Source organism: Osmia lignaria, chromosome 14, assembly GCF_051020975.1.
Source record: "Osmia lignaria lignaria isolate PbOS001 chromosome 14, iyOsmLign1, whole genome shotgun sequence".
NCBI classification, from domain to species: domain Eukaryota; kingdom Metazoa; phylum Arthropoda; class Insecta; order Hymenoptera; family Megachilidae; genus Osmia; species Osmia lignaria.
In genome coordinates this window covers 13,060,276-13,073,097 of record NC_135045.1, presented here as the reverse complement: position 1 = coordinate 13,073,097, position 12,822 = coordinate 13,060,276, and the positions used below count along the sequence as shown (strand labels likewise).

Below are 12,822 nucleotides of genomic sequence, written 5' to 3'. Positions count from 1 at the left end.
CTTCTCGTTTCGGTTAAGATAGAGAAATCCTAAATTCTGTCTCTAGCCGCACTGTCTTCTACATATGTATATGTACTCGTATGTATACAATTACACGTACGACCCTTGAGTTCCTTACTCACCATCCCTGAATCATACGCTTGATCCTTCGAACCTCATTGTCAGTAATATCCAAGAACTCCTATTGGTCCTAATCCTCATTTTCACCACTTTCAAAATCAGACTTCCGACCTTTTAAAAACAGTACCAGAACACTTTTCCTTCAGAATAAGAATACGAATCAGAGCCAGAAGTAGAGTTGTGTAATCACGTAAAGAATCGCTAGCAGTAGGAAATTACTTTAAGTGTCCAATGTAAGAATTCCGTGTATTAAGTTTAATAAAATATTTATTAAACATCGGAATCTAACATATTGTATTGATAGTATTTTTCAATACAATTCCTTAAACGGTATAATAAACACATTACTATTGCTTTGAAGTACACTAGCGTGAAAATGATATGACACTAAAAAAATTTCTATTCATTTATTTATTTGTTTGTTTGTAGACTGTATTTGTAGATATAAACTCCATATACAAAATAGAAAAATAGAAGCTGTACCTATGTATGTACGTAATAAAGTATAAATCTGTGGCTTGGTGCAAGGAGTTTATATTCAAATAATTTCTGCTGTTGTAATACAACAAGAAAGAATTAATGCTCATGCTATTTGTGTTTTTTACAAAACGACATAAATTTATTAAACACGTTTATTTTATGAAAAATTTTGATATTGGCATTTACAAATTAGGCTTCCTTAAGGGAAATGGTGATGAACGAGAAGCAGGAATTTCAAAATCTTAATCTTGACGATATTAATCTCAATAGTTACTTAACAAAAAATAATGTAATTTTTCATTATTAAATATTATAAAATTTCGTATATGACTAAGATATATGAATAATTAATAAATATAAATTCAAATTTTCCCTGTAAACGTTTACACGCAAATAATAGGGCCAGAGTCATATGTACATACAATCTTATATGGGACCCCTTTTCTACCGTGTTAGTTTTCCCGGCACGGCGATACTAGTATTAAGGGGAACCCCGAGCACCAGGGACATCAGACATTTCCATTTTTCCTGAGGAAGTCTGACTTGATCGTGAATGCACAAAACATATTTTCATTGATGGTACTGGAATTCTTGAAAATTAATTTCGGTGGTACGCATTTATGGAAAGGTTGAGAATCGCTGAAATGTATTTAACTTTTTAATTCAAAGATTTAACTCTGACAGATACAAGTTGGACCTTCAGTTTTATGTACTTATTGAAGTGCTTCTTACATTAAAAAGTAGCAAACACTTTAAACATTAACATTTGAAATCGTTCCATGTTTTGAAAAATAACAAAATATGTCTGAGCAAAGTTTAAACTTTGATCTAAGCATAAATTATTATTATTGAGAAAACGATCCTGAGTGTCTAAAATGAAAGCGATGACATAAAAAGAGCGGATCATTAACAACAGAGCATTTCATTGGCGCACATTGCAAATACCTCTTTGAACACGAGCTCTTTGTATTTGCTACGAATAATATCGTGTTTACTGTGTCTTATCGCTTTGTGTTTGCAACAGTGACGCCAGACGGGAAACCAGAAAAAATCTGTAAAAGCCTGAGAGGTTTCTTTGTCCATTAAAGATTAAATACTTTTCTTTTTTATATTCGTACAAAATTAATTTAAATTTTATTCAGTAACTGCAACTTAAAAAAAAAACCACCTATTTATACATTTGCTGAGATATACGTTGAATATTGTTGAGATAAAGAATAATTATGTATGATAATTTATTTTTCTTCCTTCTTTCATCTAATTTTAAAAATTTATTTTCATTTTAAAAATAGATAACATTCATTATTAATTGCTGTGGTGTTAACACTCTATTAACTATAAACTTTTATTTTAATTTTACTAATAAGAAGAGACTCTGAACTCAGTAATTTAAAAAAAAAGATATATAAAATTTTGTGAATATCTGAATTAATTAGGAGGGTCTCCTAATTAATATGCAATCATTTTTGCTTACATTTTCATCTTCTAAGAAGGTAAAATATGCCCTTACTATACATACCATCTTATAATAAAATTTCATTTATTTTCTTAAATAATATTTTTTAATGATTTTGGTAAGAAAAAAGAAACGAAGAATGGTTGAAACTTTAAGTTTTCCATCTCTTTACACTGAAAATAGGCAGTGAAAGTAAATTACGTTATCAGGAGAATACATATCTCCGGTACGTTTACAAAGTTCGCAATTACTGAGTTTCAGATCTTTCTTAGTTATTCAAGGACGGTCAGTTTCGTCGAATATAAAAACGTTATGTTCACTGCTTTTAATGAAAAGCTAATGTAATGGATTTTCTTTTATGGAGACCTTTTATAAAATGTTTTCAATATGCGTTCTTAATTATTATGTGCTTCTCTTATTGTTTGTTAATCAAATTGGAATTATATGACGAAAAAATAATTCAGAATCATTAATGGAAACAAGTCGCCTTTTGTTTGAACTAAAGATGCCACTTTATTGAAGTTAATAAAGTAAATTTCTTTGGTACAATAGTAATAGTATTGGCGTAGAAAGGAAATCGATAAAATTTAAATATTCACCACCACCTATTTAACATTATTAATATTATATTAATATACGTTAGTTAGCTCCGGTTTAAAGGGATGTCTAGGGGAGCTGTAGCCCGGGTCCCACTTTGCAGGAGGCTCCATTATGTCTTCCATTTACCATGGCAAAAAATATTGAATGTATTATAATTTATTTTACTAATGTCCTTTTTCTTTACATTTACATGTTATTTTATTTTGTTTAATATAAACTTCAGTTTTTGAACCAAAGGGACCCTCGAAGGTTCGATAGGCTTGGGGCCTCGGAAATCTTAATCCGCTGCTGACTTTAGTAATCAATATTAATATTAATATTAACACATTGAACCTAGGGGGTGGGGTCACCATCGATCAATCGATCATACATTTAATATTCTCCAATAACTAAAAGCAAAAAGTAATTAAAGAAAATTATAATCAACAATATTATTATATAAATTTTGTAAGACAGTATGTAGAAAATTAAACTGGAAAATTAAACAAATGCATTTTAAATAATTACAATAATTATATAATTCCGTTCATTTTCATGTTAAGATATTTAACGTGTTAAAAGAAGATTCATTATTTTACAAATTATGTAGAGTGCAACGAACGAATAAATATTCCATTAATCTAAAATTGTAAATCAATATCTCATTAATGCAAAATTGAAGTTAATGATTGATTTATTCAAAGAAATTAATATTGATTGCTACAACGGGATAACCAATTATAATAACATGGAATTTATGCAAAAGGAAAAGCAGAAAAAATAGAAATTCCGCATTGCGCAATGGAAGGTCATCGATTGACTAAGCCATTCTTACATCGTCCAAAGAAATCCAGAAACTGTTTGGAGAAAAATGATAGACTCATAGTTGAAACAAATCTAATTACAGTAATCGAAGAATTCAATTATTTTCTAATAAGCGCAACGTATTTCCTGTCGTTTATAAAACTTCCTTCCAAGGTTCATTCTAATATCACCGAGCATACTACTTATGTACATACCTCGTTTATCATTGACAAACAAGTCATTCAAAGTTTCACAGCTTCTTCTTTTAATTGTTTTATTTCCACGTAAGGACTCTTGACTTTCAAACTCCTTTAACATGGTAAACTTTGATATACAATTGACTATAAGATATAATTATGAATAAAATTGCGTGCGTATTTGAAGCTTATTAAATTCAATAATTTTGATAATGTACACTCGCGATCAAATGGGGCTTCTCCAACAAAAATAACCATGTCCCTGGTTCCCAGCTTTCTCATAGGCATCCCCGGGGAAAATGTCTATGTAAAGAAGGAGCCCTACATACATACATACATACATATGTATACATACATACATACATGTTATAGGTCCGTGGCGGCCCACCACTTGCATATATGTAAACGTTTACGCGGAATTTGAATTAATACCTACATTCTTATTCGTATTTTTAACCGACTTCGAAAAAGGAGGAGATTGCTCAATTCGATCAGTATATTGTATATATATCTTTTTTTCTGTGTTTGTTCACCGATTACTCCAAGATGGATGGACCAATCGGAACGAAACCTTTTGCATCTTGTAGATTGTAGAGTATGTCTCTCGATTGGTCCCGTTAAAAAACATTTTTCATTTTTTCATTGCTAAGGATTATTATTGCAAAACACAGGAAGTGTCTAATCTCAACATAGAATGATTTCAATGATCCTTTAATATGTTGCCGGGGGCATGATTCTGAACAACTTTTTCATTATGCATAATTAACGGAAAGCTTTATAGTTTTCGAGATATTCGTAAAAAACTATTGTTACTACTACATTGAATTCTACGTATACCCGCGTACTTACCTCTGGCGGTGTATGGGTCAGCATGCACTCGCCGATTCTCTACTGTTTCTTATACACATATCGCATCGACCGAAATTCAGTTTACATATTGTATAATAACTATTGTTATAGCAAAAACCTTATTTCTTGGCGTTACTTTGAAAGGAATGTACCGATCGCGATAAAAGCTTTCACATTTAATAGGAGATGTTTCCACGATGATCCCACTTGCAAAAATTTATGGAATTTGTTATCGTTAATAACTATCGTTATTGCAATTAACCAATAAGAACAATAAACCACCTTACGGCATCCTACAAATACTGTTCGTTCCACTAAAAAGTGTGAAATAAAATAATTTTTAACAAAAAATATAACCGACTTCAAGGGGGGTCAGGTGACGATAGCTATAGAGGCAGTACGTGTCGGAGAGAAGTGAAACAAAATCAATCAATTCCGAAGGAAAATCTGAACGGATAGAGGTGCAATAAATACCGCTGGAAAGAGGAAAAACCAAAGAACACAGGTGTATAAAGGCATCAAAAAAGTACACAGAAACAAGTTGCTTAAAAGAAATGAAACTGGCGAAAGAGGTAAGAGGTTAGATTGACTAATGAGCTACGTGGAAAAAGTCGATATTGTAGATTAATAAACGACGTGGAATAATACGTCGATAAATGTAGATCGATTTGATGATAAACTGATAAGATAAAGAAAAACGAAGGTAGCGACATCTAGAGGCAGATCAGAGCGGCATAGAAGCAAACACAGAGAGAGAAAAACATAGATAAGTAAGACAGGAAAGACGGAGAGCCCAAAGGATTCTGGAAAAAGAGGAAGGCCGACTTTAGCTGAACAGCTTGGGAAGTATAGGTCGGGCAGCCAAAGATCACTGCTGGACTCTTTTAAAAGAAAAAGAGAAGAAGAAGAAGCAGAAGAAGAAAGAAGAAGAGTGGAGAAAGAACTGATAGAAAATTTCCAAAAAGCAAGAAGAGTAGGAAGATCACCACCGCAAGAAGCTACGGAAGGGGAAGGAACAGAAGGCGAACTTAAAGATATAAAAATTAGACAGATTGAAATTAGAAAGATTAGACAGATTGACTGAGCTGGTACTGACAGTGAAGAAGGACACACAAGATATTAAGAAAGAAAACGAATCCATAAATAAGGAAATAAGAGAACTAAAAGAAGAATGGAAAAGAAAGCAAGAAGCGTGGAAGCGAGAAAAAGAAGAAATACAGAACAGAATTAAAAATCTAGAAACTAAAAGAGATAAGGCGGACGAATTAATTGAAAGAATAAACCGTATAGAGCGAAAAGAGGAGGCAAGAGAAAAAAGGGAGAAACGAAACAATATCACACTGAAAGGAGAAGAACTACCAAGAGGCGAAACACCGAAAGATACAGCAGAAAAGGTAATATCCTTGCAGGTCCTTGCAGGTGAAGGTGGAAATAGAGGATGCTTTCTGGACGAGAAAGGGAGAGAGAGGGAGTATTTTAATATGGAAAGTAGGTATAATTAGCCCTATATTTAAGAAGGGAGATAGGGATGATGTAAAGAATTACAGAGGGATAACGCTACTAAATACGGCATACAAGATATACGCGATGATTCTAGAGAACAGATTAAGTGCAGAACTAGAGGAAAAGAAAATCATACCAGAGACGCAAGCAGGCTTCAGAAAAGGAAGAAGCACAATGGACAACATTTTTATTCTAAACTACGTGGTAAACAGAGAAATCAAAGAAAAAGGAGGAAAGCTATATGCTTTCTTCGCAGATCTAACAGCGGCTTTCGATAAAGTAAACAGAGAATAGGATAAGAGTTAATGGGAAAGTATCTGAAAAGTTTTGGACAACGAAAGGATTAAGGCAAGGATGTCCACTAAGCCCTACCTTATTCTCGTTATACACGGCGGACCTTGAAGAGAAATTGAGAGAAGGACAAGCAGGAGGAATGGTGATCAGAAAAGAGAAGTTTTGGTCACTGTCGTACGCAGATGACATCGTACTATTAGCAACACATCCGCAGGACTTAAAGGAAATGATAAACAGAATGAAAAGATACTTTGAAAGAAGAGAGTTAATGCTAAACGCTGGAAAGTCGAAGATAATAATTTTCAAGAAAGGAAGAAGTCAGAAGAAAAAGGAGATATAAAAATGGGGAGAAGAAGAATTAGAAGAAGTAAAAGACTTCAAATACCTAGGGTATCACTTCCAGAAAAATGGAGGAACGGAGATGCACTGGAGAGAAACAGCGAAAAAGGCGATGATAGTGATGAAGCAAACATGGGGAATAGGAGAAAGGAGATTCAAAAACAACTTTGAAAGAAGGATGAAGATCTACAGAAGTTTGGTGAAAAGCGTTATGATGTATGCAGCAGATATATGGGGATGGAGCGAATCGGAGAGACTTGAAAAACTACATACAAAGTACATAAAATGGGTATTAGGATTGGACTTCAATACACCAACATATATAGTAATGGACGAAACAAAGGAGGACAAAATAAGAATAGAAGCAGGCAGGAGAGCGGTGAGATACGAAGAAAAAACAAGGACGAAAGGAATTAACAAGTTAATACTAGAATGCTGGAAAGAGGTAGATACAAAATGCGAGAGGAAAAGATCGAAATGGGAAGAACAGAGAAGACAATACTACGAAGAGAAAGGAATAGAAATAAAGGATGTCAAAGGTAAATGCACGGGAGACCTGACGCTAGCAGAAAATCTATCACAATTAGACAGAGCAGAGCAGTGCCAAACATTTTATGACAGAATAGTAATAGGAAGGTATAACGGAAAATACAGAGGGATAAGGGAGGAAAACCGAGCTTACTATCTGAAAGAAGAATACAAAGGAAGGGACCAGTCAATGATTGCAAGGTTCAGATGTGGGAATGAAGAAAGAGGCAACAGATACTGGAAAAAGAAAGAGGACAACGTCTGTAGAATTTGTGGATTAGGAGAGGACACAATAGAACACTTGTTAAAAGAATGTAGGGAAGTAGAAAGGGATAATGATTTAACAAGGTAGAATATTTTGCAGGGTCAAGAGAAGGGGAGAAAATGGATGAGGGAAATAATTCGAAGAAGGAAGGAGATAGACCTGGGACGGAAGACCTGAAGATCACGGACGTTATTGTATTAAACTTAATGTACATATCTTATAAAATATTGTAGGCGCACTCACGTGCCAAACCCCCTTTCAAAGCCGAAAGGCAAGAAATAAAGCTATCTATTTATCTATAACCGACTTCAAAATGCGCTAAAAAGTGTAAAATAACTTATACTTCATTTGTACAACAAAATGCACTAAAAAGTATGAAATAATTTCTATTTCATTTATACAAATACCCAACAGCTATTAATTGTAAGCGTTTGGTAGAGGGGGAGAGAGGGTTTCGTCTCCCCGGACGCCTTTAGTTCGGGGCAGGGACCGCTAGGTGGCGGCGAGATGATCGGTGACAGTGTTCTCGCAAGCTGTCGCCCGGACCTACCTGAACCTGGCACCCAACTTTGAAAAATTCAATTTCTTCAAATTGTATTGTATTCCCCTTCGTTTGTACCCGTTTGTACCACCTTCACTTTCGTTTGTACCCCAAAGAGTTCGTTTGTACCGATTTTTGAAACTGACCCGAAGGGGTAACTTTGCCATTTTTGAAGATAATTCACATTTAAGTGGTCATTTCGATGTTTTAAACTAATGTGGAATAAGTTTTATTTCATGATATTTTCTTTTATGGTATGTTACCAAAAAATAAAACAATTTTTCATAATCACACTAGGTATGATTTAATATGATAGTTTTGATATTTTAACATTTTAATTTTTCGTTTAAGTTCCTTATAACAATTTTCTTTTTACTTTTATATTAGTATCTTTTAGAATGATTAAATAGGAATAGAAACACATAATTTGAGCCCAACTTATAGGTAGTCAATGGGAAAATTAATTGCTCTATATTGCTTTTTATTTAATAAGGTCGTTTATAAATACCGCAGAATTAATTACCTCATTGTTTTGTATTCGACTATCACTGAATATAATGAAAAAAGTGATTTTTCGCATACTTTACTAATGCTACTTTAATAACTGGTGCTAATTGCAATGACAATAAAAAAACTAAAAATAAATTTTTGAATATTCTTCAATGATACATTTTCGTCCAAGCATTTTTCTTTTATAAACATTTACGTGCGTAGAATTACTCGTGATTAATTGAAATTATTTGAATTAGAGTCTGAACAACGCGCTGAAATTTTGAAAGAACATTATATTTGAATTATTTCTGTATAATGAGAAATATGCAATTAAAAATGAAATAAACTTACCAATTATTTATGGTTAAATAAATTTCATAGAAATATGATTTAAGATCTGAAATTTTTTACCAATAGTGTACATATCATAAAACGTAATTCTGACTTTTGATCAGTAATATAAATACATGTACAAATTCTAAATTATGAAAAAAAGGTTTAGAATTTTAGTTACGTAAAGAAATTCAATGGTATTATACAAATAATGAAATGAACAACATCGAAATATTGAATAATAAGGTATTGAAATATTTCGTGCAAAATACAAAAAAAAAGAAACAAAATACATTGTGAACATATTTACGACCAGTCATATATGTACATATGTATATATAACATAATTACGCATTCTATTTTATGATCAGCATTACTTGCCAATTTTTATTATCAACAACATGAACGATCCCGGCCTTGAATTATTTGCAATTACTTGTTACGCTCTTTTCTTTTTGCAATGCATATGTTAAAATATTCATTCATTTGTCGTGTTTCTTTAAGAACGGTGATTGAAATTAGGATCTGAATACGATCAGACGTAATGATCGTTTCTGTCATGTTATTCAACTTGTGTCATTATCATAATTGATATATTATTCAGAGGTTTCGTAAATATTTCACAGACACCCGATTCCTTCACAAGACCGTGAAAAGTTCAGCATCGATGACCTGCGGTGTCATTTACGCTACCTTACAAAACTATTATTTATGGAAATTTACGTAGAACATTGCCACGATAACTACATAACGTGAATATGCAAAATTTATTTGTTTATTACTTCGTCGTCGTTATTATTAAACATATAACTGTAAAATAACAGAGTTCGCTGAGAAAACAGTGACATTTTAAAATTTAATTTTATATTTTATATTATTTTTATTTTCTAAACTTTACACTAGGTATTCCATAAAATTATTAATTTTCTAATATACAATAGGTAATATTTGTAATATAAAAACAACATTTCCATTAAATATTTCTGCTAAAACAAGATCATTTCAATCTTGTCATCGAACCTTCGAGGGCCTCTTATCGTTAGTTAATAAACTTGGTTAGAAAATTCAAATTTATTCTAAATAAAATTAAATAACTTTGAATGTAAAGAAAAAGGATAACGGTAGGAAATATGTTTTATTGTTAGTATAGTAAATTAACGCCTATGACCGGGTCCCGTTTAATTCGGCGCTGCTTCTTCGATATTAATTTTGAAAACATGTGTAAGAATAAATAATTTTTGAGAATCTTTTTATATGAAAGACATTAGATATTTTCAATATTCCCATTAAATATTTTATTTATCTATATAAAAACTCTTTCATTTCGTAAGATTAGATCACGATTGATCTAACATTCGGTGATCAAGGGTTAATTGAGTTGAAATTTCATTTACTTTCATTTAACAATACAGTTTGCAAATATAACGCTTCTTTTATCAATCAGTGTTATAATAAATTTATTATTTAGATGGAAAAATAATACTTGATAAAAAAGGAAATAATTAATGAATTAACCGAGTAATGTAAATAGAATTTAATTACATGCATTCATGACTCATGTACTGTAATATTATATAATTATAGCTTGATCATAGAGTGATTATGAGAATGCACAAAAAGCAAATATTGTGTAATAGCCACAAATATAAAATGTTATGTAGACGAAATACCTACACGGTAAATTATAAACAAATAGTAAAATGAAATTCGTATTTTATAAGAATTTTAACATAGAATTTTTGTTCTACATTTTTAATTTTATACTTCAATTTATTTATTCATTAAATTGTTTAAAAAATGAATTTTAATTTTATAATTATTATTTTTCAGGTTTCTGTATCGTGCTGTTACAGCAGAATTAGAAACGAAAAGCCATCGTCGGAACAATATGACTGTTACAAAGGTTTTCCGAAAAAGGGTGGAACATTACCCTAATAAACCTTGTTTCTTCTTTGAGGATCGCGTTTGGACGAACGCTGACGTAAGTACAAAATTAAAAGAAAGATAATTTTTAATTTTATGGAAAATTAACAGTATATTTAAAGTTGAAAATTCTGGAAAGTTGAAAGTTGTATGTCTGTCAGCTATATTTTCAAGCATTTGAAATTGTAGAAAGGGTGATAAGATTTTATCAAAATTGTGTCACTTATGAATACATATGTATAGGCTTCGGCGTAACGAGGTAAGGGCCAGGGTGGGCCTGGCACTCCCAAAAATGTGGATTGGCCCTTCCGCCATTTTAAAATTTCAAGATTTCGAAATATCAGAAGTCCAAAATTTCTATAGGATCTAGCTAGTTCCAAAAAAAATTCTAGTTATGCCAATGAGTACAGGCAATTTCGAAGTTTAGTTACAAAGCAATATTCAGCTTCAAATTATTTGTCTTCAGTAATTAAGCAATTTGTTGACATTTTTTGTTAATAAAAACGAGAATCTATTAATAGCAATGTCATGAATTAACATTTTACATGCTCATAAATTTCTTTCTCTAAACAAATTCAGACATCCAAAATATTCAAATATTTTTTTTAATATTCCTTAATAATTTCATAACTAAACCAATTCAAAACATTATTTTTACTAACAATTTCAGAATGTCTTTCAATTATTATTCAGAAACATCAAAATATACTTGTTAGTAGTATTCATACAAGATTCGTAAAGAATGATAAGAAAATTAATAAAGTAGTATTTATATTCAGAAAACAAAGCTGATATAAATTTGAGATTTATTTATTTCAAGTCGAATGAAACGTAGAAACGAATTGTATGTTTGTTTACATTTAAATGAGAAAAATATTGAGAAATAATGGATAAAAATTTAAACTTCCAGATTAACAAATATAGCAACCAGATAGCCTCTGTGTTTCAAAAAGCTGGTTACGTAAAAGGAGATGCGGTGGCATTAATGATGCCAAACAGGCCGGAATATGTTGCTATCTGGCTTGGTCTTGGAAAACTCGGCGTTGTCACTGCTCTAATTAACACGAATTTACGACTTCAATCTTTGATTCATTGCGTTCGTATCGCCGAAGTGAAGAGTATCATTTATGTGGAAGACTACTCGTCCGGTAAATATGACACTTAATTATTGCAGCCGCGTGTAGGAAAGATATGAAAGAGGGGAAAGCATTGTGAAGAAATATTATTTTCTTTACTTTTTCCATTTCAAAATGGAATTTTTTGTTTTTAACTTGTTTCGTTACTGATGCGTCAACTGCCTCAGTAAAAAGTTAATAAAAGTATTAACATTCTATCACTGTACTTGTAGATTTATTATTTAATTTAAATGAATTCGTAGAGCCGGTCATCGATGACCTCTATAGAAGCAACATTTCAGAGGATATGATTGGTTAATTTTTAGACTTTAATTTAAAATTTGGTACTTTTCAATATTAGTATGGTAGAAACTAATATTATTTCAAATTTATCTATTCTTTTTTGCTTACTATTTATTCGATTAACAAAATTTGAGCTTTCGGTCATCAGTGACCCTTATGGCCAAGACTGGGTTAAGATTTCTACGCCTCGGAGCTATTAAACCTTCGAAAGCCCTCTTGGTTGATATACTTTCATTCAAAAATTGAAATTTATTTTGAACAAAATTAAATGACATTTGATTGTAAAAAAAAGATGAATTGTTAGAAAAAAGCTACTCCGATTTCGATGATTTTTAAACATGTTGTAAAATTCGTCATTTTAAACAACTTTGTAGAAAAGGGGAGAAAAAGGTGTTTCGTCTCGGGATCGTCCGTCAGACTCGTCAGTGGAGCTGACAACAGACGATCCCTGCCCCAGACACCTATCGTATCGCAGTTCGGAACTTCTATACATACAGTGTGTCCCACCTTAAGTGTTATAATTCCGTTATTCCGTTACTATTAATGATACAAAAAATTGTTGATATGGAAATTGTACGGTAAAAGGGGGCCTATGTTTTGGCCGAAGTGAAAAATCTTTTGCATTATTAGTTTAAGAGATATGACGGTCAAGTTTCGTTTTTCAAATGGAACTATATATTTTTTTTTAGTTCATGTGATAG

The 12,822-nt window shown here is 31.8% G+C and overlaps 1 protein-coding gene across 3 annotated transcripts in view; it reads left to right on the top strand.

The window, feature by feature from the left end:
• LOC117609055 (long-chain fatty acid transport protein 4) overlaps nt 1-12,822 on the top strand; it is a 32,908-nt gene that overhangs the window by 6,123 nt on the left and 13,963 nt on the right. For all 3 annotated transcript variants that reach the window (XM_076692098.1, XM_034334899.2, XM_034334900.2), the window contains exons 3-4: nt 10,611-10,761; nt 11,614-11,851. In XM_076692098.1, the coding sequence (XP_076548213.1) occupies nt 10,611-10,761; nt 11,614-11,851 (389 nt within the window). The remainder of the gene's footprint in view (nt 1-10,610; nt 10,762-11,613; nt 11,852-12,822) is intronic.